Below are 26,807 nucleotides of genomic sequence, written 5' to 3' on the forward strand. Positions count from 1 at the left end.
CAAATCACACAAAAAAAAGATCAAATGGCGGCACCACTCTAAAATGAGAGAGGAACCGAGCTCGAGCTGCTCTCTGAGCGAAATGGCTGGCTCGGGCTCGGGGAGGAAAAAAGGGTGAATTTATAGTGGGTGAATTAGTACCGGCTGGTGGCTCCAGCCGGTACTAAAGCGCCCCACTTAGTACCGGCTGGAGCCACCATCCGGTATTAAATTTCGTGGGGGCCATTTAGTACCGGCTGGAGCCACCAGCCGGTACTAAATGGTCGCTAGCCGTTGTGGACCGCTGTCGGTGGAGCGGTTTTGTCTAATAGGCTCCCATGAGTACTATTCTTTTGGCCTGATACTAAATTGGCACGTTAGTACCGGCCGAAACCGTGACCGGTACTAACGGCCACAGACGAATGTGTGTTTTTCTAGCAGTGACTATTGCTATTTTCAGCCGTCTCTACAAATGCTCCTATCTTTAGTCTCATTTGGTGGCTCCATCCAGGACTAAACGATGACCTCTGTGCCTAGCCATTGGATCTGGGACTAATGCTAACATTAGTCCCGGGCTCCAAGACAACCGGGATGGACTAAAGCCAAAATCTGAAGGTCCGTTCTCTGCTAGCAAAAAGTTATGTATAGCACTTAGGGCGCGTTTAGTTCCCAAAAAATTTGGGCAAAAATTTGATGTGCGATACAATAAGCTAGGAGCGGGCCTAAGTCAATCGACTAAGTCAAGCTCAGATGCTTACTGAAGAAGGTAGCGTGGAAGGTCAAAAGTGCACACCCTTTAAATCATGGCCCGGTGACGGTTAACGACATCAGCTTTCGTACCATCGTCTTTTCTTACAACGGGTGACTGCATAGGCTCTAATAAATAGTTGTAATGCACGAATGAATTTTAATTTGGTGAAGAAAAGATACAAGAAACACTAAGTACACACAAGTTCTATTGCATGTGTTAATTAAAATGCTAAATACTCCATGTGAGAATCGAAATATTTATGTGTTAACGTTCGTTTTAATTTAGAAGTCAGCTGATGATCATAGTAGCCCTGCAAATGAAAAATATCAATTACATGTACATGACGCCCTGGTTAGTCTTGCACGCAGCCATCAACCTACAAGCAAAGCAACTGGCTGGCCGTTACAAGTCGCAAGCGCAACTATCTCAGCCAATAATTTGGCCAGGTTCCCGCAATGTGAAGCGGTGGAAGCGCACTCTCTTTTACCTTTGTTTCGAAGAAAGCATCCAGGGAAAGACAAAAGAGGCATTATCTTCAGTTTCTTTTCAGAAAGATATATACATCGTCCTTCCAATATTCGTTCCTTGCCAGAGAAGAAATTAAATGCATTTGTAAGAAGCTAAGTAATCTGTAATTGTACATCTATCAGTATGACTATCCAACTGGACACTATATATGAGAAGATTCTCCTGTGTTAAACGGAAAATCTACATCTCATTAGCCCCTTCGAGAAAATTCTTGTACATATAAGAGACTAGCAATAAGCCTAGCTAAATTTAGAGATTAAGAGGCTAGCTAAAAAAAATTCTAAACTGAGGAGTAAACCAACAGACTCTCTATATGTTACATTGCTAGTGGGCCCCACGTGTCATACTCATTTCTTATCTTCTTCCTTCCTCACCTCCTCTCCTCTCGCTCCCGATGGGCAAGCCGCCGCGCCGCCACCTCCTGCTACCCGTCGCCATCATCCTCACCTGCGCCGCGGCCACCGCAGCGAGGGCGCCCAGGCTGTGCGCCCACTCCACCGCCTCCTGCTGCCCCTCGCCTCCTCCTCGCCTCCTCTCGCTCCTACCCAGCATGGCATCCCGACGCCGGCCAAGCCCTCCGCTGGCGGCCCTCCTCCCGCTCGCGTTAGTTCTCGGCCAGCCTGGCCTCCAGCTCCCCGCACCGCTACACGGCGGCGCCGGCCTCCTCACCCCTGGCCGCGGCCTCCGCCACATGCCACTCGGGCTTCGCCCGGGCCTCCGGTAGCTGCGCGCTGTCGGCGAGGTCAAACTTGGCGCGGGACGGCGCTCAACGGCCGGGGTGACGCGGGATGGCGGGGGCGGCGACGACGGAACGGCGGGGGAGGGGGCGGCGCTCGATGGCGGGACGGTGGGGGCGGCGACGACGCTCGACGGCAGGGGCAGCCTAGGACGGCGGGGGCGGTGACGGAGCTCGATGACGGGGGCGGCCCGGGATGGTGAGGGCAGGGGCGGCGCTCGACGGCGGAACGGTGGGGGCAGCGATGGCGCTCGACGGCGGGGGCAGCCTGGGATGGCGGGGGCGGCGCGGGGGAGCGGGTCGTGGGACCTGCACAGGAGGCGGGATGAGGGAGATGGCAAGCGGGACAGGCTCGGTTTTTTTGCCTAGTGAGAGGGAGGAAATACAAAGCAGGATAGCTAGGTGAGCAAAATATAGAGTCTGTTGGATTTTATTTTTGATGAGGTTTCTCTTTTTTTAGCTAACTCATCAGGAATATAGAGTCTCTTGGAGATGCTCTTAATCAAGAGAAATAAGAAAAATCTAATGCTCCGCCAAACATACCAAAAGGGCAGGCAGCTGATGCATGGCTCGTCTCGTGCCTTGCGAGAGCGAGGGGGGCCCCGACGGCGACTCCGTCCCGCCGGACCGCCCGCCACAAAATCCACAAAACCAAGCCATCAAAGCCCTGAACCCCGGTGACCCATGCCACCGGCGCTGCCTCCTCAGCGTCACCCTGGTGCCCGCGCCAACGACGCCCGCCCGCGTCGAGAAGCTGTCCGCTGCCGGCGGGTGATGCTTTCCTGGAACAAGTGCTGGCTGATCTTTTCACCACCATTGCTCTGCACCTGATCTCACCATCATCTGCCCCTGCGCCAGTTTGGGTAACAACTCAATCCCGCGACCCTCGTTTTAATCTATTCTTCATGTGTAACGCGCTTCAATGATGCTTGTGACACATCCGGGTTGCCTTAGGATTTCTAGAGTAAGACTAGGTCCATGCCTTAGGATTTCTAGAGTAAGACTAGGTTGATGCCCATGCGTTGCTACGAGAAGCAAAACATTAAAATAATAAGAAGAGCATAATTATATATTCTATATCATCTTAGCAACAGACTATTTGAGTAATGTTGAGATACACAAACTGGCACATGACAGTGTAAAAAAAAAGAATGAGTAATATCGCAAAAATCATGGCCTTCACAACATCACGTGAGGTAGGGGGAAAAATATCCATACAAAGGAAAGAAAAATGTTGGCCATACAAAGATTGCTTATACTCAAATTCATCGTGGTAATCTATACAAAAAAGGAACATGTGTAGATCAAAACAATATCAGCAAATTGGATCAACCCATCACCTCTGGTTAGTTGCACGGATCAGGTGGTGCAATCTGGATCAACCCATTGGAGCTCCACGCCTATCCTTATATCATGTTGAATAAATATTGCACGGAAGAATCTCAAGTACTCAAGCCAGTGATCTTCAGCAGCTATGCCTATGGTCTGTGACCTCTGCACTGCAAGTAAGATATTTATAAAACCTAGAGATGCATGTACCATTCTAATCATTGAACTACTAAAAACAACTTTGAATCTCTGGAATGAGAGAAAAACATAAAACATTAACTTTAGCCAAAAAAAGACAAGTGGAAAGAACATGAATTGGTTCAAGGTCAGAAACACTTGTTTTTTTAGGAAAACATAGCTGGCGCTTTATATTCCATATTGAACATATATGCAAGCAAATTTCTTGTACCTGATTTCATATTCCCAGATCAATCCTCCAGGAATCTGAACATTACTTAGTAAGAAGGGTTTTTTGCATAACTACCCTTGTTTTGAGCTCTCTAACTGCACGTTTGCCCCTATTTTTTGAATCTGAAGGTTTCACTTGCCCCTGTTCCGTGAAGGAGAGTTAACGGTGTTAAGTACAAGTTGAAAAGACAAAAATACCCTCGACATAAATAGGATTACAACAGTCAATTCAGTCCTCAGGAGCTCTCAGAAGACGACGGTCACAACGCTAGCACTACTGCTACTCCGAGGCTTCGAGCTGCTCTGCCTGCGCTGCGGCAGGTGGCGGCAGGACGTTCCACCTCCTCCTCGGCGAACCATGGATGCTGGAGCGCGGCCGTGGCGGGGAGCCTGTCGCTGGGCTGGACGGCATGCAGGCCAGCGAGGACCTCTCGCGCTCCCGGCGACAGCTCCGGTAGGCCCTGGAACGCCGGCCACTCGTCGAACGCCTGCAGCCCCCTCTCGGCGAGCGCGTGCCGTAGATCCATCATTTTCTCCTCTGTGTCCTCGTCGAACATGAACTGGCCGGTGACAAGCTCGGCCATGACGCACCCGAGCGCCCAGATGTCGACTCCCGAGCATCCGCTCCGCACCACGCTCCCGCACAGAGCAGCAGGCGCCACGCCGGTCCCTGCGAAGCGCCTGGTTGTGCAGGGCCGCTCGGCGCTGAGGCCGCACCCCCACACCCACTCACCCGCCCGCCGTTGGGCCCGCTCGCCGTGCCCCCACACCCGCCCGCCGCAGCCCCACACCCGCCCGCCGGGCACCCCCAGCACGACGACGCCGCCCGCCTCTAACTCTACCACCGCCGCCCGCCGGATGCCCCCAGCCCAAAACAGAGGAGAATGGGAGGGGAGGAGTTGTGTTTTGGATAAGGGGTAGTATAGTCTTTTCCCCTTATTTCTTTTTTTATCAAAAATTTTTTGGGACTATTATTTAAAGCCAGCTCACGGTGTTGAGAAATAGGGGCAAACAGTGCCTTCGATTTCGAAAACCAGGGGCAAATATGCAAAGTTTAAAAAATAGGGGCAAACGTGCAATTAGAGCTCAAAACAAGGGCAGTTATGCAAAAAACCCTAGTAAGAATGATGTCTGTTTCATAAACCATAGGATCTAGAGTTGTTATTTCAGAAGCTAGAAACATCAGGAAAATCAAAGAACATAGCAAGATTGAGTAGGTGAAACCATGACAAAGAAGCAGGAAGCAGGAACAACAATACCAAACAAAAAAAAGTAAGCATCCTATAAACTCTATCTTACACTACTACATATTACAGGTCGTAAGGATGAAAGGTTGTGCCTAGAATAGACATGCACAGATGAATAATCCATCAAAAGTTCAAAAGGTTATAGTGCTAAAAAAATCGAAGTGGCTGCACTTAGAAAATCGAACTCTGGGAACTACGTCCAAAAAAAGAAGAAATTAATAAGTGTAGATAGTGATGGAAACTTGTTAAAAAAATATACAGGAAACCTAAAAAGTCGAATTCCTACATAGCTTTGATAGTTGTGCGCAATGTCATATGAGATTCTCTTCAGAAGAACAACAAACGATCCCCTTTTCTGCGCTTTTATAGAGGGATTCAATGGCAATATAGTTGCACACTTGCACCAGGTCCTAGTTTGGCATTTATTCCTGTTGCACAATAAAGCACAAGCACTGAATATAACTGAAACAATGACAAATCAAAATTGACAAGTTAAGAAAGGATAGAGATTTAGCATCCAACCAAAAAATTACCTCCCAACTTCTAGATACTTCTAACTGAGGATATTCAGTGATTGGCTGAGAACTTTCAATCTTCCTCGTGTACACTTTCTGAATTTTCCTAATGGAAGTCTTGTTGTACACCAAATAATTAAATGCTATATGGCTCATGACAAAAAGAAATCTAACCAGTTTTGAAGATGGTAGTGATGGCAGTAAGGTATCATTCTGAGTTCCTTCTCCATTTGACACGTCCTCAGTTTCTAAAACACACTGAATACAGAACCAAGGGACTTATTTGCAATCTCAGTAGCAAAGATTTCAGGTGCAGGGTGTAAGGCGTAGATGGTGCTTGTAGCTTTATCTACAGCTCCATACTATATTTTCTCAAGAAGTAGGAAGCCTATTATTAAATCTTGCAATGCAGCAAATACTCTGCCAGTAGTATTTATCAGTTTGCTCTTATCTTCTTTAGACAATCTCTGGCTGGAGAGCAAGACATGCAGTTATATAGCAAGCACAGGCTCCTCGTTAACCCAGCATCCAAAGCCAGTGTCAATAATATACTGCAAGTGGGTACCCAAAATGCCGGGAGACGACTTTGCTTCCATACAAAGGATGTGATGAAGCTCCATGGTTTTGCACAGGTTACACTATTGATGTTAAAGCAAAATAGTCTCACAGTGATGAAACCTCTAAGAGACTATAACTCTTAGAAAGTATCCTCCTCATAAGAAACTTAAGATACCATTGAAATGAAGTAATAAAATTCAACAAAATTACTATGTTTCGAAAGCTAAGGTTTAGATTCAGATGAGTATAGTGACTGATTGAAGAAAGACATTGATCTGTAGCTGTAGATATGAAAATTTTCAATTCCTTCTGCGAGTAGGATCTTGAATATAAAATAAATCATGCATCAAATTTATCAGCAAACATCTGAATTGCTTGTGCTCCATGTTCAAAAACATGGTTTCACAAAGTATTTGTTTTCTATATTTGCATAGACTGCGCACTATAGATGATGGTTGCATCATATTTTCATTCTAAACATGTCCTAACAGATAGTTTAGTCCTTGCCACATCGAGAAAAAAATATTAACATCGTACAGGCTTACATGTACTAATCTAGCCATTTTAATTTATATTTCATCATCTTGACTGAAGAAAGGTAGCAGTGATCAATAACACCGGTTCCAAGAATCACTAAGCAGCGCTTGCATTGCCATAACTCACTACAGCAGGGTATAGCACGGGTAGAGCTTACTGAAATCTAATGAAATTGGAGGCAAAGGTGTAAATCAACTGACCTGAAAAATCAATCGAAGTAATAGACATGGTGCAGCACTGCAGCCTCTGGCTTATCGTCATAGGCGAGATCTTACCCAGCGACTGCCTACCGGATATCGTCTTCCTGCAAGAATGTGGCGTCTGGACGGGCTCAAGAAACCAACCAAGAAAAATAGAGCAGGATTACGTGCTCGCCATCGAACGGATGACTGGATGAGTACCTGGTGCAGGGCCGCCGACGAGGAGAAGGTGGACGTAGCCGATATCATCTGAAGCAAAGAAGTAGCCGATATCACTATTGACCCCTCTGTAAATCTGAAGACGCCCACCATGCTGCAAAATAAGGGACCTGAACACCTAATTCCGTTGAACTTTCAGAAAGTCCACCACATACTTTCTGTTAGACCTCAAAGGTGCTCGACCAAGAACAGACCCATCACTGGTCTTGCTGATGCGGCACATGCCACCACCCATTGAGTGATTGAGACACTCAGATCAGGATCTTCAGTTAGCTGCCCCACCGACACCAGGTTCATAGTGAGCCCTGGGACGTACCACACGTCAGGGAGAACGACTCTCTCTGTGTTCACGGACCCTCGGCCACACACCAGCATCCCCTCACCATCTCCTGCTTGGACAACCTGGTTGCTCACAGGTACCAGGTTGGAGATGAGCGTCCGGTCACCTGTCATGTGATTGGTAGCATGAGACGCCATGAACCAATCAGCCTCCCCAGCGTTCACTGAGCTGTTGCCGCCAGTGCCACTACTGTTAATAGCAGCAAGAAGCATAGCAAGTTAGGAGTGCACGTACTGAAACCATCAAGAGGGTTGCCTACTACTAGATTCATTCAAGATTATTATAGTAGCAAATTAAATGTTGGAGTGAGTGTACTGAAGCAATTATTCAAGAGGACTTGAGGCAAAGGTTATTTCAAGTTTAAAATAGCAATTTAAGAGTTAATGAACTGAAGCAACCAAGAGTGCTGCATACTGATTAACTGAGAACAATGGCCACTGATGGAACAAAAAATCGTTGGTGTATCTGAAATTTTAGTATGTAAATCGTTGGTCATGGAGTTGTTGTTGTGCATAATTGCCAGAAATTATCGTATTTTTCGCTTCCAGATCTATAGATTACATGGCCTAACACACATAATTAAGATATAGAAATGGAAACCCACACGAACTGGCAATCCCAGGCGAAACCTAACCAATCAGGTTTTGTTCGGTTGCGAGGGAATTGAAGGGGATTAGAGGATGTTGGGAGAGATTAAATCCCCAACAAGTTAAAATCCCCCTCAATCCCCTTGCGGAGGGGATTAACCGAACCAGACCTTGAGCGGGCGACGCCCTCTTCCACCCAACTCGTCATACTACAGACAGATTCGTAAAAAGATGATCCGCTCGAACGGAAGCATAACCACAAAACCCCAATCACAATCAGGGGTGCAGGTAGACCCTCGCAGACGGGAACCGCTCAAACCAGTAATTTTCTATGGCAGCGCACACGGGACAGTACCTGGCCGTGGCCGCCGCCGGCGAGGTGGAAGACGCCATCAGGTGGGGAGCTCGGCGATGCGGCGGCAGAGGGCACCAGAGAAGGACACCAAGCCAGAAGGCCGGTTCACTGTTCGCGCCTGCAAACTGGGCCCACGGCCCAATAGTTATGCAGCCCTCACGCACTGGCAAGTGGCCCACAGCCCAATCATGTTGTATTTGAAGTCTTTTTATTTTTCTTTTTTCTTTTTTTTCCCCCCAACACGCTGATTGCTTTATGATGCTGAAGTCCATTTTTCATTTGTGTTTGTTTTATGGCGAGTCAACAAGAAAAGTTGGATGAACATTTTCAAAGAAATGTCAAGTCACTAATTCTCTAGACTTATAAAATGGTTGTTCAAGGGGCGAGGAAAACTTGGATCAACTAGTTTCTTAAGGAAATATTGAGCCAATATCTTCAAAGGTTAATATTGATCTATGATATGCATATACATAGATTAGCTAGACATATAAAAAGGTGAGGGTTGGACCAACTAGTTTCATGAAAAAAAATGCGTCAATAATAAGTATATGGATTAAGTAGAGTGATTAAAAAGGTCAGCGACACGACAATGTTGAGCCACCATTTTCAAAATAAATGTTGAGCCAGCAATATCTAATGGATTGACTAGTCACCAAGAAAAGCATGGATGAACGTCATTTGAAAAATTTGTTGAGCCATGTGAACAACAACCATGCAACTACACAAGATGAATTCAATCTCAAAAAAGAAAAAACAAGATAATTCAAATCAACAATTGAGAGGCTTTTACATCGTATATGATTTTATTGTCTAGAGCGGCATTCATTTAGGGAGGAGGGGGTAAGTCAGAATGCAAATAGAAGTTTTGCAAAAGCATTTCTAGCTAGAGCCCCTTTCTGCACATAGGCCGTGTTTAGTTGGCAAAAAAGTTTGCGCAGTATCTGTCACATCGAATTTTCGAACACATGCATGAAACATTAAATGTAGTTGAAAAAAATAACTAATTACACAGTTTAACTGATTAGAACGAGACAAATTTTTAAGTCTAATTAATTTATGATTGAATATTAATTATCAAATAACAACGAAACATGCTACAGTACCCAAACTCAAACTTTTTCACCAACTAAACACCCCCATAGTTGTCTTCTTGAGTGAATATATAAGCACACACATATAAACGAATCAACAATGCCCACATAATGTTTCACGATACGCGAAAATCAAATATTTTATCGGTCTCTTTAGTAACTACAAACTTTTACCAAAATTTAGAAACGCTTTTACAAAATATAGAAAAATAAAATTAGAATTGGGGTCTGGATGAGAAATTACCTGTAAGAGAATTAATAAATGGAAACTTTGGGGGTTGATATGACAAGCCGACAGCTCTTTTTTTCCCCGCTGGAGGGTGGTCGACCCATCCAGATTCTCCCTCCGCCAGTCCGCCGCCGCTTCTGCCCCCGGATTAGCCGCCGGCGACCGAGCCCGTCGCGGCTCGCCGGCGATGCGCCTATCGTGGTGGTGTGGCTGCTCTTGCTCCTCTCCGTGCGCCTGCTGCAGCCTGCTGGTGAGTCAATCCTTCCATCACCTTGTTAGCTAGCCGAGACATGGTGGTTACTGGCGAGATCTGAGGCCTGTTTGGAGCCGGTATCATATTAGATTTATGGGCTTGGCCCATATAAATAATCCTAATAAATCTCAAAGGCTCATTAGCGTTAAGAGAAGGTACAACATCTATTAGTCCCGTATTACAAATGGACGAGAGTGTAAGGGGTTTTTCTCCCTTTAAATACGGACCACCTCCCTCATGGAAAAAGTGTACCATAGATCATTATACGTGGAGCCTCTAAGGTTTGGGAATTCATAAGAAGATCTAATCTGAGTTAGGGTTTTGCCTCCTCTCGTTGCTGCGCCGCCACCGTGGTCTTCTCCATCCCGAGTGCCAGCGTGCACCGGCGAACGGGAGAGCAGGTTTCCGGAACCGCTCGCTCTTGTGATCCTGCACCGGGAAGCGCTAAGCGCGACTGCTCATCTTCTTCGCCACGGCTCGTCCTCCGTCCAAGTCAGGAGCTGCGGCGTACCGTCGTCTGCAACGCCGGTTGCAGGGCCGTACCGGCAAATTCGGGGGCCCTGTGCGAAACAATGGACTGGGGCCCTGGTGGCCTAGTGAAGGATCATGAATACCAAGCGATACCAGTTGGCAAGCGCGATATGCTGTGTGAAAGCACAAATGTTAGAAGTCACACGAGCGCAATGTGCTGTGTGAAAGCACAAATGTTAGAAGTCACACGTGTGACTGATAGTTAAATCATCACATAAGGCCCAATAACTATTTTTTGTTCCGGAATTTTTTTTGTTGCTGGAACAATTGTTATTGTTTGGGCAACAAAAATTGTTTTTCCGAAAAAAAGTTTGTTCTAGCAACAAAGCATTGAGGGGTTTGGTTTATTAGGCCGATTTTATACCCAAAACACGAAATCTTGAAGAGGTTGGGGTGCTGTGACAGGTACATTTGAGATCACACACGTGACCCCAAATAGCACTCATGTAAAAAAAGTCGCAAGTGATACGCCTACGACGATTTATTTTTTAGGAGCAATTTGGGCCATGTTTTGCCACAAATTGGGTCAAACAATCAACTAAATTAAAGTGTTTACATGACTATATCTAATATATACTTAATATTTTGGGGGCCCTTCGAATTCGGGGGTCCTGTGCGGTCGCACGGGCTGCACGTGCCCAGATACGGGCCTGGCCGGTTGCTGCGCTCCGTTCGAAGGACCGTCTTCGTCTCGTCTGCACCTTTCGTCTTCCCGGCGGCTCCCGCACAGTACGTATTTTGTGATCAGATCTGTTTCATAATCATATTTTCTGAGATCATGTTTATGATATATGTACTGTCTAGTATGTTAGAGTCATGCATGCTAGGTTTAATTCTGTTCGGAATTTAAACTTACAGTTGTCTATTTTTAGAACATATCACAGTTGAGAATTCTAACCAGTTTCGCGAGAGATTCGGGCTCTAATCCGATTCGTGTACGGTTCAGCAAATAGCTTTGATATTTCAGAATCGATTCGGACATGGGGTGGTTGCTGATCTAATAAATCTCCTTTCAGGTCTGGATCTCAGCCCCACGATTTCAACAGTGGGGATCTGAGTTGATGAGGATATAAGCTCGGCAATAAAGTTTGAATTTTAATCCAGACTAGTCAATAATTCTCTCCATTGGAAGCTGATGGACAAATCGCCGGAGGTGCCGCAGGACGTCCTGCGGCGTATATTTGCTATCTTGGAGATCCCTGACCTTGTGCGTGCAGGATCAGTCTGCTCGTCATGGCGTGCCGCCTACACCAGCCTGTGCAGCACTGGAAACTGCAGGTTGCGGCAGACACCGTACCTCCTGTACACCTCCGAATCCACTGATGCGAGGGAAGCGGGTCTCTACAGCATCACGGAGAAGAAGGCCTACACATTGACTCTCCCAGACCCGCCTATCCGTAGTAGGTATATCATTGGCTCCTCATATGGATGGATCATCACAGCTGATGAGAGGTCCGAGCTTCACCTTGTCAATCCCATCACCGGCGAGCAGATTGCCTTACCATCAGTCACGACTATCGAGCAAGTGAAGCCGGTCTTCGATGATGAAGGCGCTGTGTGCAGCTATGAGTATTGGTATTACACTGGAGAAGATGTGATTTCATACACGCCTTCAGTGAGGGATTACCTGTTCTACAAGGCCTTCCTGTCTTCGGATCCGTCTATGGGAGGCTATTTCGTGGTGCTCATCCACAACCCAAATTCACAGCTCTCGTTTGCTAGGGCAGGGGACGATAAGTGGACCTGGTTGCCACCACATTCTTACTATGAAGACTGCTTATTCAAGGAGGGGTTGTTGTATGCATCCACTACAATTGGAGAAATTCATACATTCAATCTTGGTGCTCCTGCAGTCACACACAAGGTATTTTTGGACAAGATAGACATTTATGGCGAGAGGATGTACATTGTTCAAGGTTCAGGTGCTGAGATGCTGCAAATATGGAGGTCTGATGCAGTACCACGTGGAGAAGACGAAGATGAAACTGATTCAGATGTAAAACTGGAATTAGACCGTGGCAAATTTGTGTCCAATACCACCGCGATCACCGTTTATGAAGTGGAGCCTGCATCAAAAAAGATTGAGAAAATAAGTAGCTTGGGTCAGAATGTTCTGTTTCTTGGGCATAATCAATCACTTTGCCTCCATGCTGAAGAATACCCACAGCTGAAGGCAAATCATGTCTACTACACTGATGATGACTATCTCTATACTACAGGTTTCAAGAATAACCGCCGCGACATTGGTGTATTTGACTTGGAAAATAACAGCAGCCAGGAACTCACAACCCCTCAGCTTTGGTCTAACTGGCCAACCCCTGTGTGGCTGATTCCAAATCCTCGAAGAATGAGTTTAGCAACACACAGTTAGACACACTAGCGTTCCCCTCTGTAATCGGTTTCATGCTTGTTTCTCTATGTAACTTAATAGCATGCTGTGTGTTGTTCTTACGTAGCATTTTGTTTCCTGAACATGTGTCGTCTCAACAAGGAGTGTTTGCTACGGTCTTTTACCAAACGTCATCATAATTTGATAGTTAGTAAAACAGGACCAAATTGGAAACGGTTGTGTATGTCAGGTCAAAAATGGTCTTTTACATATTTGACTTGCTCAAAAATGGTGTGCACATGTCAGGTCCTACCATGGCCTTGTGCCAGAAAGGGAGAGTATGTCTTTTCATAGATTATAGGGGTATTACACTCTGTACAGGCCATATACTGTGTTGCCGTGTTGGTGCGACAGCCTAGGAAAACCTCTTCATACCCATTCAATTTCTGCCAAAATTTGCTCCCAAAATCCTCTTCTTGTTAGTAAAGGAGATGGCGTTTAATATATCGAGTTTCGGTGCCACGTTACCATTGTAGGAAATTGTTCTTCTTGAGGTAATTTTCAACACAATGCAAATATTAATACTTCTGTTGAATACATACATTAACTATTTGATGGCAGGTTATTGCACTGGAGTTGTTCCATGCAAATATGTGATGAAGTGACACTGCTGCCTTTGATGTACATTTTTATGACGTGCTACTTCTTTGGTAGTTTGAAGCTTGCCGTGCTGCTTTGCATGCCCATCAAAGTAAATAAACAATATATTCTGTCACTTCAGCAACATTTTGGCACTCCTACACAATACTTGGCTTAACCAGGATGGAAAATTCAAATCAAAGCTTGCCCTCGAAAAAATGCTGACGAACAAAGCATAGCAAGGAAATTTTATCCATTGCGAAATCAAAAACTAAAGTCGCAGATCCTGATAACAAAGGTCAATCACTTCTTAATTGCACAGCGTGAAATGGTTAGACGGTGGGACACAAGCTGCAAAGTTCTGTTCAGGTACACAAGCTGCAAAGCTCTGCTCAGGTACATCTGTTCTAGTTTCTTTTTGAGGTACTGTACATATTTTCTTCAGAGCAAGACACACATCAGTGTCAGATAGCACCACATGTTTTGACCTGCATCGTGATGGATATGCCGACACCTCCTGCCCAATCACGACATGCAGCTCGCACCTACTCGTGCTCCTCCAAATAAGATCGCCACCAATCTAACGAAACAGAACATTTGATGAAATTAGCCTAAAATCGCTAGTGAAGTGAGAAAGAAGACAACTGCACAACAAAGAAAAAAAATACATACCCCTTGAACTCTGCCCATGGAGGTAGTAGTGGTGTAAGAGCATCTCCAAGAGCTTTTGTATTTTGTTAGCTAAACTTGAAGATTGTAGGGCCTTTGTAAAAATAGAAAAGCACCTAATTCTATAGAGTAGTCCAAAAGATTAGGTAAAATGTGATGTCTATATTCAAAACTGGGTCCACACCATTCAATTCCGTCGGCCCCTTCAGATTCCACCGTGATCCATCTGTTCGTGATGCCCTCGACGTTGAGCGCCGCAGCCCTTGGATTGGCGCCGCCGCCCCAGCTAGACGTAAGTGCCGCTGCCCCTTTGGAGCTACACCGCCTGGACGTGGTCAAGACCCTCGGCGACAGCACCTATACGTGGATGCAAGGAGACTGTAAGTTGGATCAAATTAATTTGAGGTATCGTGACGTACTAGCTTCAATGTTGTGCTTTACTCCGTTCTGTACTGCAGTGAAGCAATTTTTTGATCAGCTGACCGGCGAAGGGGCGGGAAGGAGGAGCAAGGGGGCGGGAAGGAGGGGCGACGACGGGGCCGGGCTCAAGATGGCTAGCGCTCCGAGCTTTGCAAAAAAAGCCTAGTGGAGGGGGAAGAATACATAACCTGGATAGATGACGACTCGTTTACAATAGCTGTTGGATGCAGTTTTTGCTCTCCGTTTTCTTTTTCTAGCTAGCACATGCCGGATAGAAGAGATCTTGGAGATACTCTAAGCCAACCTCTACGAGTGTCTTAGCTCGGACAAAGCAACCAGTTTTATCGCATAAGAACCCTTTGTTTTTGTGGACTCTGTCACAACGGTCTTCCATCTGCGGAGAGTTGAAAATTAAACGATTGGCACAATTCAAGAAACTTATTAGTTAAAGATGATAAAAAAGTAATTGAAATCCAACTTTTTTTTCTTCACGGATATGGAGCATCCTTTATTAAAGAAACATGTGTGACATAGTTCACAATCCTTCTTCCCTTTTAAAGTCTGGTTGCTGCAAAACTTTGCAAAACTAGTTCATCTACAAAAATATCCATACCAATAACATGCATAGATTGTGATGACCACCTTAATGGAGGCAACTGCTACATGATTATGTGCGGCCACAATGATTATGTGATAAAAGAAGTCTTTAAGTAGCATAGCCTTTAGTGTTACTGAGTACGTCAATTTAGTAAACTTCAATCTGGTACTTGTTTTACTCATCTTATTTTGGTTTTTAAGATTGCATGCAGTTTATCTTCATTACCTCAAATCTACATTAGCATAGAACTGATATAAGTACAGAGTTTCTATTCACTTCTTTATGAATTCCTAATGTCTCCCTGTAACCAACATTATGCATACCTTGCCACAAAGATATCTAAACAGCTTCCATTATCTTTACAAACAAAGTATTCATAATTGAAATTCTGTGTAAGCTACACCCTTGGAGGGTCATTTCAACTAATGATTCAGAAGGAAAACCTCTTAAAAGTTAAAAAGTAAAATACACGACCGGTCCTCGAACTTTTCAGGGTATGTCATCCCGGTCCCTAAACTTATAAAACCAGGAATACAGGTCCTTAAACTTATCAGGGTGTGTCATCCCGATCCATAAACTTAGAAAACTAGGAATCTGGGTCCATGCAATAATTAAAAGTGGTTTCGAACCATGTTTTTAGTTCAAAAACAAATCCAAAAAATAATAGATATAGTTTTTAAACCATTAAAATATCTCTAAGCCCCCAAAATTCTCCAAAAAATTTCAAAAAAAAGGATACTAGAGATACATTAGAGCAAGGGGAGCCAAAATAAAATAATTGGAGCTCATGAAAATATCTTTAGCTAAAAAACTATCTAGTGTATCTCTACATACTTTTTTAATTAAAAATCAAACAAACACTAGATATGCTTTTTAAACCAAAAAAAATATCTCTAAGCCTCCAAAAATTTCAAAAAAGATAGTAGAGATACATTGGAGCACGGAGCCTAAACAAAATAATTAGAGCTCATGAAAATATTTTTGGAAGCTTCTAAAAATTAGATTTAACTCTAGAAGAATGTGAAAATATATTTTTCACAAGATATTTTCATGAGCTTCAATTATTTTATTTAGGCTCCCCTTGCTCCGATGTATCTCTAGTATTTTTTTTTTTGAATTTTTGGAGAATTTTGGGGGCTTGGAGATATTTTTATGGTTTAAAACTGTATCTATTATTTGTTGGATTTGTTTTTGAACTAAAAGCATGGTTCGAAACCACTTTTAATTATTGCATGGATCCGGATTCCTGGTTTTCTAAGTTTAGGGATCGGGATGACACACCTTGACAAGTTCTAGAATCCGGATTTTTAGTTTTATAAGTTTAGGGACCGGGATGACATACCCTGATAAGTTCGAGGACCGGCCGTGTATTTTACTCAAAGTTGAAACAGGACATGCAGTATTAGTAAGCGCATTGCATGCATTACCTTCAGCAGCCGTTGATGGGAGGTCCCAAGCGAGGACATAGCGGCCCGAGGCCGATGTTGGCCATGGCATGGTTCACCAGCTCATGTGGCTCTTCTGCGAACTCCAGGACTTGATGCACACGAATATTGACGCTGAAGATGTGTTCACTGTTGGAGAAACGCTTATCGGTACCAGCACGTTAGTGCCGGTCACAAGTGAGCCGGCACTAACGTGTATCTACAGTACACCACAGTCACGTTAGTACCGGCTAGACTCTACAGCCGGCACTAAAGTGTCACCTCCAACGGTAAACAGCCTGCCCCCTAACGGTCAGCAGCCAATTTAGTGCCGGCTAGACCCTTGGCACGGTGCAGGTTAGTGCCGGCTTAAGGGTCCAGCCGGCACTAACTGTCTACAGTTTGTGCCGGCTGAATTCACTGGCCGGCACTAAGTTGCCCCGTATATACTGCCCCCTCCCTTCTTCCCCAGCCCGACCCATCTATTTGGCCGAACTTCTCCTCTCTCCCATGGCGTGTTAGAGGGGAGGTGCTGCCCATTTTCTCCAAAATTTGTGAGGATTTCTCTCATCCAAGTGCATTAAAGGTTAGCAGCTTCTTCCACTCTTCTTTCACAGTGTTTATTCTTTCGTTTCATGCTTTCTAGGTAAAGAAAATAGTGATTTTAAGGTTGAGGAACAATGAGCATAATTTTTCAATTTGTTCATTAATTTGAACAAAATAGAATTGATTTGTTGTGTTTTAGAGAATGATTACTAGATAGTTTGAGTATGACACATTTAGATTGTTTTTTTTGAATTATTCCATGGGGACATGTCTATATGTTATTATGCAAAATTTTAAGGATTTTAAGGATGAGGGAAAATGAACATGATTTATCAATTTGTTCATTAATTTGAGCAAGGTAGAATTATTTGTTGTTTTTAGAGAAAGTTAACTATATAGTTTGACTATCACATATTTAGAATGATTTTTTCGAATTATTTCATGGTGACATGTGTATATGTTATTGTGTCAATTTATTTTGCTATTTACTTTAGGTTTACTAAATAGGTGGCCTATGACACATTTACAATTTGTTTTCGAAATACTTCCTAGTTGCTCCAGGGCGAAGTAGACCAGATCGGGGTTCGACCGGTACACGATCACCAGTCCAGCCTCCTTAGGCAGCCAGGTCTTCTTGTAGCTATTGTCGTTCGATCTCCTCGAACCTCTCCTCGTACAGCACTTCCCAGCCGGTGGGCTCCAGTGTCGACATGAAGACTCTTTCGGCCTCACCATTGTCGCCGTCCTCAGCAATGATCTCCACGTACCGCAGGCCGCCACGGCTCACCGTGAATCCATGATGATGCGGCTGTTGTGCGTGGATGTGGGGAGGAGCCAGGTCGAGAACGCGGCCTGGCGGGAGGCTGCGGAAGGGAAGATCCGAGGCGTCGACGAAGGGATCGCAGATGAGGATCCCCCACGAGAGGTCCAACCAGTAGAGCTTCCCGCCGAGGGAGACCACGCCGCCGGGAACCCACTCCTTGTCCCGCGCGGGCAGGGGGTTCCGCGGGTCCGTCTCGATCCAGTGGTCCTCGCTCGTGCGGACGCGGAAGAGCCTGGCGCGGTCGCTGCCGCTGTCGATCTGGAGCTCCACGATCACGTAGCCCTCGCCCTCGCCGTCGTCGGCGCCGACGAGGCCTACGCCCTCAATGTTCCGGATGGCGGGCATGGAGGCGGGGCGGTCGGGGACGCGCACTGCGGAGACCGTGATCCCGCTGCCGCCCGCGGCCGTGCCGAAGCGGCGTACCAGAATGAGGCGTGGGTCTCAGGAGGGTCCAGGCCGAATCGCGCGCCGTAGAACGGGGCGGCGGAGAAGCGGGAGAGCAGTCACCCGGGGCCGGCGGCGAGGATGTAGGGGTGCCTGTCGGGCCACGTGGGGTCACGGTGCGCGCTCCGGGCCGCGGCGAGGACGGCGACCCGCGGCGGCAGCGCGACTGCGAGGGAGAAGTTAGCGGGGTCGGCCTCGGCGTCGTCCCCCCGGCTCGGTGGCGGCAATGCGGGGGACGCGGCCCGAAATAATTGCAATATTATGACTGCAAATAACACTATGGGCGAAATAATTGCAAATAACACAGGCCCGAAATAATTACAATATAGACCACTCATGATTTTACATTCCTAGTAAATAATACTATAGGACTATCTGTGATTATAAAATGTGGATCCAATGATAAAATTGTAAAAATTAATATTTGCAGTTTTATTTTTGCAAATTTCTTGCGCGGCCCAAAATCACCCACGGCGCCGCATGGGAGGGCTTTGGTAGGACGTTGCTTGGGCTTCGGGGAGCGGCACGCGACTACGCGAGGTGCTCGATGGTTTGGGGGCGGTTGGAAATTGGAATTTGGGGAGCCGACTCAGGGGCAAGATGGTAATTTAACCACGGCAATGGCCGGCGCGGCTGTTTGCCTCTTTCACGCTTTCTCTGCGGGCCGAAGATGGCATGTGGGCCCAACAGCCCACGTAGGCTGCTTCGGTGGCTTCTGCTGTTCTTTCTTCACATTATTTTTCCTACATCCACGCACGTGCTAGTAGTCTAGCAGTGAACTTTTTAGATGAAAATATTTCGACTGAAGTTAAAATATTTTTTAAAAAGTTGACAGGATCGACCCGCAGTGGGAGACAGCCCATTTTGGTGAACACGATTTGTAAGCAGCGATTAGGAAACTTCATTTCATACGAAAAAGATAAAATGAGCTAATTCACAGCAACTGGGACGGAAACTAATCCTCGTACTCCACAGCAAGATATGGAGTACAAACAAGCCGTGTCTTCCACTGTCAGTAAGAATGGGTACTAAAAGGCACAAAGTTCTAGCTTCTGGAGAAAAAAAATTGCGTAGTCATACAATGCTACAATTGCAGGCTTGCAGCAATGTAATGGACTCTTTCACAACCCAAAAATCAAAATTTACATGGAAGAGAACCGTTATTTGCCTTCAATATCAATGGAAACTGATTACTTCAACAAAGAACTTCTCGAACCGAACCAGTCTTTATCTGTAACAATACACGGCTCTATCTGGGTCAGGTTCTCCTAGTCTAAATCGAGCTCCTTTTTGCTCTTCACAGTCACATTCTGCTTTGACTCGGGGTCAAGCATGTCCAGGTCCCATGCCGTGGCCAAGTAGCCATAGAGGACCCATGTCCGCTCCCCCTTGCCATCTACCTTCACCAGCATGGGGTTGTTGCCCCCATCGGCGGTGGGGGCGATGCTACGGATGCGAGCCCAAGTTGCCCGCCCGTGGCCTTGGCGCTCGAATAACTCAACAAGCTGCGATGCTTTGTTGAGACCGTCGAGGCTAGCTGGAAACTTTGCTTGCATGGACCTGTGCCCATCCTTCCCAGGCAGTGGCTGCACATCGACATCGGCAAAGCCCATTTCTGGAAAACATATAACAGTTGGTGAAGAACATGTCAGTTTTCGACCGAGAGAGCAAAATCATTGTAAGATTCAAAGATGTTTGGTGCTGACATGAATTATCACCCACCCAAATGTAGCATTACATGGAATGTGGAGGCATCACTAATCAAAAGTGCAATGAAACATTCTGAACCCTATCATGGAGAGGAGAAAAGATTTGCTAGCTTATCAAGGTCTCTCTATTCTGCAACAGGCACAAAAACACAACAACAAAAAAACCTTTACTCCCGGAAAGTTGGGATAGGTAGGCTAGGGATGAAACCCTACAGGAGCCACACACAAAGAAAAAAACAGAAAGGAAAAACATTATAGTACGAATAATAATAGTAAAAGGAGAACCATAGCCTCCAAATACAAAGAACATCTGTACATATACTTTCGCAGATCAAGGCTACAGCCAGATTATGCTCTGCTACGCAAAAAGGGGGAAGCTATAGGTTGTTGACTGTATCTATACTAAGCATAGAGGAAATTTGGTGTAGCACCATAGTTAGCAAACCTGCTCCTTTTGGAATTTTCAGCAGGTGTAACAAACTATGTAAATACAAAAACTATCAAACAGAAATACTGGGGATCCAACTGTTAGCCGATACATCTTTTTGACTTTATTCTTCATTTCTACCTCTACAAAATGCTTGGGTAGACTGCCATATCTTTAAAGAAAGCAATTAACAAAGTTTTGGTCAAAACGATTTGCAGACAATTTATCCCTCCAAATGAATTAAGAGAAGGCAAAATATCTAAAGCTCTGAAGATTAATAATATATTAATCAATCAGAGGTTCAGAACTACCAAGAACACAGTGACAGAGCAAGCATTGAAGGAATACCTCTCAGCTTGCTCTCCAGCTCTTTATTACTCATGACATCCTTTTGCCCGTCGTTCTTTGACTTGTATGTGTTTTCAATTATCACTGTTGGAGGCCATAAGATAAGATCTCCTTGATTGGCTTCAGCGTCGGCAGTAGATAATGCTTGGTAAGCGGTTTTGAAAACAGGGGATACGGAGTAATTCCAACCCATAAGAACACATAGGGCTTTGTGAAACCCTAAGTGATCAGCACGATGCTCCGCATTCTTTGCATGGTATGCATGATTGAGGAGCGCATGCAAATCTACAGAATCCCTGTAACCAAATCATGCACACAAGCAACTTCAATGGAAATTATGCACAAACAGTTGACAATTTATAGCTGATTTTGTATGAACCAAACAGTTGACAAAATCTCAGAAAAGTGAAATAAGATACAACATGTTTGTGAAACTAAGAACAAAAAGAACAATCCAAAAATATCCATAATAATTGTTGAAACAAAGAACGGGAGTAAACCCTAGTGGCAAAATAACTTTGCTTGGCAGAACAACCTCATAGTTCCAGGTAGTCATGACAAGGGTTGAAAACAAAAGGCAAGCATTCACAAAAAGAACAAATAATGTGCAACATGCAAGTATGTAACTGTGCATCTTTAGGTCCTTAAAGGCTGTGGCTCATATTAAGCTGTGTCCTGTGGTTATATCTTTAGAGTATAGTAATTTTGTATATAGTAGTTTGAAACCAGTGAAACTCTTGTGGAATCCTCCAATCTAGACTGTATGTATCACATCAAAGTACACACAACATGTCTCTTTTTCCAAGTTTTATGCTCCCAAATTTTCTAGTATTGTTTGCTCCTAAACCGATTTCTATACACAAAGTAGCAATTAAGAAAATAATGCTACAGTTTTTCAAGCACAGACCATTCCAGAACAAAAAATGGGGACACGACAAGAGAGTGCGATCCTAAGCAATATTGTTGTGTTCTTCATCAAATCAAAATAAAAACTGATGGTTTGGAGCTAAAGGGGCTCTTGTATGTTTATCTATTCAAGTAACATGTTTGACTGCTAACCATTTGAACTACTTTAGGGTTCAGTTAACTCCCTAATAAGGCTTGAAAATCTGTACATATCTGAAAACCCCTCTGTTGATGACTGAGAATGGTCAGACAGTTGAGTTCATCAGAACCTGGGGTAATTGATTGTCATACACAGTATGGCAATGTATCTCATCTTTGTAACAAATATATGAATATTGCCAAGTTTATGATCCAAAAATGGGGCAAGTAATCGACAATATCGCATTTTTAAAAGAACAGATAGCAGGGCCTAGGGATGCCAGTGGATGTATTGCCAAACTCGCATATAGGTCATTTATAGGTGGGTTCCCACTAAACCCAACTAAAAACAATAAATTATAAGCAAGTTCACAGAAAACCCCCTGCATTCGTAGCAGGTTAGCCCTGCTGAATCATCTAGTGGAAGCAAGACATTTCACAATAGTGAATAGTTGTGTTACATATGGAATTGGAAACTCATGGTGAAAAGCAGCCGCATCTGATCAAATCCAGGGGCTGCCAATCAACAATATCGTTAATGTGACCGTTGGGAATAATTATATTATTGAAAGAAAAGTTCAAAATAAATTATTGGAACTTCCTATAAATGGAAAAAATGAGTCAGTTAATCCACAATAACTGTGATGTGACCGGAAATTATTATATTACTGAGAGAAGTTTAAAATAGCAGTCCAAATAAAACTTAATGCACGAAATGCAGGAATAGCCATTTTTAGGCATTATGCCGCACAAATGGTTAGGCAAACAGCAACAGGCAGAACTGAGCCTGGTAAGCGCTTTCTCTGCTGCTGAGTGAGCTTACTAAGTTAACCATCCAGAAGAGGAACCTAATCATTGGTAATATAACCCAGAGGGATGAAGCTCAAATGCTAATGAATTGGTCAATGGCTATCATCTCAACATCCTTATATTGGCTCTGAGAGACCAATGAGGTGTACGGTTCGCGGAAGCAACTCGTCATATATGGGATAGCCCTTCATAGAATCAACCCATGATTTTGATGGGGGTGACATCATTTTTATACTTCCACTAACATGTGCCTATGAGGAACAAAATAGAAATGGACCTATTGATGTCATTCCTCAAACCAAACAAGTGTGCTAATGCCCCGTTTGGATGTAGACATTGGCGGCTGGAATTTGGCATTGTAATTGGGTTCCTTCAATGCTTATTGTTTGGATGTTCTTGATATTGGAAATGGAAATTTTCTCCAATACCGAGCGGCATTGCCCCTTCAGCCGAAGCCCCTCCCTCAATTCGGACCCCTTCCCCTCCGTATTGCTCGGCATCTCCGTCACGCATCGCCATGCCGCGCCGCCCCGTCCCCGCCCCATCCTTCTCCACCGGCTAGGCACGCCGGACCCCATCCTCCACCGACCGCATCCTCCCTCCGCTAGTTCCATCGCCACCCCCATCCTTCCTCCACCACGCGAGCCGCGCCACGCCGTCCTTCTCCCTCCCTCCCCTGGAGAGCCGCAGCGGCCCTGTTCTTCCTCCGCGGGCGAGCTGCGTCGCCTCCTCCTCCCTCCGCCACTGAGTTGCGCCGGCCCCGTCCTTCCTCCGTCGGCGAGCCGCGGCGCCGCCTCCCTCCTTCCTTCGCCGCACAGCTCCCTCGCCTTGTGCCGCTCCCGTGCCCATCCGGCGAAGCGCGGGCGGCGTGGGGGAGCTCCGCCCCGGACAGGTGGGTGGTGCGAGCAACCACCGCAGCCAGTGTTCTTTCGATTCCATCTGGCGAATTCATCTACATCCAAACAATGGTTTTGATATTGTAACCTAATACCAATACTACTCAGATTTGGTATTGAAGCCAATTCAATACCAAGGTCTCCAATATCTACATCCAAACAGAGCCTAAGAGTTTGGATCAATGGATCATCACTATCCCATTCCTCAAACCAACACTTAACAAGAAATAATTACCTTCAAACATCAGTGCTAATAGAAATATTTTTAACAATCACTGAATGAACAAGGAAATGTTGAAACAACCAAAGGAAAATACAGAACTTAGAGATATCTCAATTTGACAGTCTAGTATGCTATATGCTACGATGCTGGTATATCAAGTTTGTTTAGAAGCCCAATATGACATTGCATGTTCACTATAAGATAGCAGAGTCAAACTAAGAAAAAAGTGATTGACAAAAAGTTTTTTAATGTATTTCAGAATGAGATCAAATTTAAACCCAAGGATCCCAAGAACAGTTGCCAAACTTGTCCAATGTACAATCATTGTGTAGCCCTCACACCAATAACAAAGCCTTTGTCCCAAGGAAGTTGGGGCAGACAAGAGCCAACCAAACAAGAGCCAAATAGAAGACAGGTGATGGAGAAGGGCATGGTTTTTAAGACATTACAGTGAGGTGCAGCGACTCACCCTCTTCCAAACACCTATGCACTTATAAGGCCAGCAAAGGCAACACCTTACCAGCCTGATAAAGAGGCAAAATGCAGCAGGGAGAAGGGGGAAAGAGGAAAAAGATAAAAACAAAACAAAACAGGCAGAGGAAGGTAAATAAACATAATCAATCATGCAAGAAGGCAGAGGCAAACAAAGGATGCAACCACAATTCTGAAGAAGCCAAAAATTTCAGATATGAGCTTGAAGTATGTAAAGAAACACGGACTGCAGAAACTATTTGGTGAAAGTTTCACCAATTAGTAGTTCTATGACATCAAACATGGCAATGTAACTATTAGGAACTGCAAACAAACGCTATAGATATCTTCCACTTATAGATTCCTTGTTTAGATTCACTTTTAGTTGACTCTGAACCTTCGTACCTTCCATTTATTTTACTAATATAGCGCACGAAAAAAGCCAAATGGTGTAACTTCATTGATTAATAAACTGGTACATCTATACAAAAAATGGACAAATAGAGAAGCTAACCAAGGAGAAAGATGAGTGAACAAAATACCAAACGTTGCAGAAATACATAAACAATCTGTGGAAGTGCCATTCCATGATAAATCCAAAATGTCAAACTTGACAACAGTCTTTTTTTCAACTGTTAAGATTATCTAACACTAATCCAAAATCATTTGTTATATTTTGCCCCCTTCTTTTTAGGGGAAGAAAAGGTGCTATATGGAACCCAGTGTCCTAGTATAATGAAATACTACCAACAACAGTATGTTCACAAATCATTTATCATGCAACACTTCCAAAGTTGCTTGGTATCTAAATCGAGTTTGAACTTTTTGCACTCAGCTAACCACATCCAAACATAGGATTAAACCAACAAGGCAAAATCTTTCAGATTTTCAGCATACCTTTGGCAGACAGGGCACTTCAGCTGGGAAAGCTTCCCATTGGCCCGGTAATTTTTCTTATCTGCTTCATTCTCATTCATCAGCTTCACCATCTTAAGAAAGGAGCTCTTCAGCGCCTTGGGGTCCACCCCCGTCTCTTCCACCTTCATCTGCTTCACGGCCCGCCCCTCAGCCTTCTGCTGCTGCTGTCGTCCGGAGGATTGCCCAGGCGCGCCGCCACCATTGGCCTGATCCTCCCACTTCCGCTTCGGGGCCGGCATGGGAAGCAACCCAGCAGTGGGCAGGAGCGCGGGCATGGGCGGCGGAGGCGGAGCCCACCGCTCGAAGAGCGGGCGCGGCTGGAATAGCGGAGGCGGCGGCGGCGGTGGGGCCAAGAGGTGCGCCGGTATCGGGGGCGGCGGCTGGCGCAGCTGCGGCGGCGGCTCGTGCGGGAGCACGAAGTAGGTGCGCACGGTGCCGTCGGAGAGCGTGACGGTGCGGCGGTCGAGGTCCTCCAGCCCGTACGGCGGCGGCGGCGGGATGGCCTCCATCACGGCCTCCACCGCGGCCACGGTGAGCAGCGGCCGCGACAGGGGCTGGGGCACGGGCGGCGGCGGCGGCGGCGGCAGCGGCGGTGCGCCCAGGGGTCGGTGCGCCTGCGGGTGCGGCGCGGGGAGCAGAGGGGACCGGCCGGCCTCCCCGTTGAGGTTCGGGGCAGGGTCCAGGGGCGCGGGCGCCGCACCACTGGTGGCGGTGGCGGCGGCGTCGCCGGGGTGGGGGCGCTTGTTGTTGGGGTCGGCAGCAGACGAGGAGGAGGAGGACGCCCTGGAGGAGGCGGCGTGCGGGTTGGGCGCCGCCGCTGGCGCCGCGGGTGGAGGCATTGGCTTGTGCTTCGGGTTAGGGTTGGCGGCCTTCATGGCGGGAGGATTTCTAGGGTTTCGCCGGGATTGACTCCGATTTGGGGACGGCGGAGGGTGGACGCATGCGAGAAAGAAGGGGGCGAGTCCGGGTGGGGAAAGTGTCATTGTAGGGATAATTCGAGTTGAGCAAGGGTGCTATGGAAGAGTTAATTTCCCTCTCCAAGTTTTCCAAATTTGCCATTATTTTACCTAAAATTTAAAAATCGGTTTAGTTTTAAATGCAGTATGGTTATTCTGATAGCAATTTGCTTCATTGCTTAACACCATGTTTAAGTAGAAAATAGTATTATGCTTTAAGGCAATGTTTAGACGACAAGACGCTTGTTGGCAAAGTATCTTCACGGCACTTAACTAAAAGGTTAGAGAGAATAAAAGAAACTACAAAGATGGAGAGGAAAACAATCGACTCTGTTATATCCTTTAACCATGCTTTGTTCGCCGACCGCAGCATGAAGGATAATGTTAGATTCGCCTCTTGGCATGGCGATGGCAATATACAAGGGTTAAATTTTAAGTGAATAAGCTAGTTTATAGCCGGTAACCGGAGTAATATCAACTCCTACCTCCGTCCTAAAATATAACTAGTACTAGTTTGTATAACCAATATTTGTTGAGCGTATACTTCGGTAATCCTATTGTCTATATCGTTTTTCTGATGATAGAGGATCACTGTGATACTCTGCTTCATTTTGAATACCAATCTTGAACTATATGCATTCAAAAATGATTTACTTATCCAACTACAGTTTGATGTGATACTATCTATGATTTATGGTTTAGGGCATGTTCACTGTGATG

The 26,807-nt window shown here is 45.4% G+C and overlaps 2 protein-coding genes and 1 long non-coding RNA gene across 5 annotated transcripts; 1 reads left to right on the forward strand and 2 right to left on the reverse strand.

Moving 5' to 3' along the window:
• Positions 1-4,964: 4,964 nt before the first annotated feature.
• On the reverse strand, positions 4,965-8,440 carry LOC120686174. 3 transcript variants are annotated; one of them, XR_005680024.1, is made up of 5 exons: positions 8,290-8,440; positions 7,163-7,536; positions 6,990-7,037; positions 5,512-6,892; positions 4,965-5,406 (listed from the first exon to the last, which is right to left on the reverse strand). It is a non-coding gene; the product is annotated as an uncharacterized LOC120686174 (long non-coding RNA). The 3 variants fall into 3 exon arrangements; XR_005680023.1 differs by having other exon boundaries at positions 5,512-6,131; positions 6,789-6,892; positions 6,990-7,536; XR_005680022.1 differs by having other exon boundaries at positions 6,990-7,533; positions 8,290-8,439.
• Positions 8,441-10,368: 1,928 nt separating this feature from the next.
• On the forward strand, positions 10,369-12,906 carry LOC120686173 (putative F-box protein At4g22660). Its single transcript, XM_039968346.1, has 2 exons — positions 10,369-11,122; positions 11,410-12,906. The coding sequence occupies exon 2, from the start codon at positions 11,529-11,531 to the stop codon at positions 12,762-12,764; it is 1,236 nt and encodes a 411-aa protein (XP_039824280.1). The 5' UTR covers positions 10,369-11,122; positions 11,410-11,528; the 3' UTR covers positions 12,765-12,906.
• A 6,323-nt stretch (positions 12,907-19,229) lies between these two features.
• LOC120685524 (formin-like protein 5) lies at positions 19,230-26,116 on the reverse strand. The gene is made up of 3 exons (XM_039967506.1): positions 25,111-26,116; positions 20,770-21,065; positions 19,230-19,900 (listed from the first exon to the last, which is right to left on the reverse strand). The coding sequence occupies exons 1-3, from the start codon at positions 26,112-26,114 to the stop codon at positions 19,554-19,556; spliced, it is 1,647 nt and encodes a 548-aa protein (XP_039823440.1). The 5' UTR covers positions 26,115-26,116; the 3' UTR covers positions 19,230-19,553.
• Positions 26,117-26,807: the final 691 nt, after the last annotated feature.

This window comes from Panicum virgatum, chromosome 8N (assembly GCF_016808335.1).
Source record: "Panicum virgatum strain AP13 chromosome 8N, P.virgatum_v5, whole genome shotgun sequence".
In the NCBI taxonomy this organism is placed as follows: domain Eukaryota; kingdom Viridiplantae; phylum Streptophyta; class Magnoliopsida; order Poales; family Poaceae; genus Panicum; species Panicum virgatum.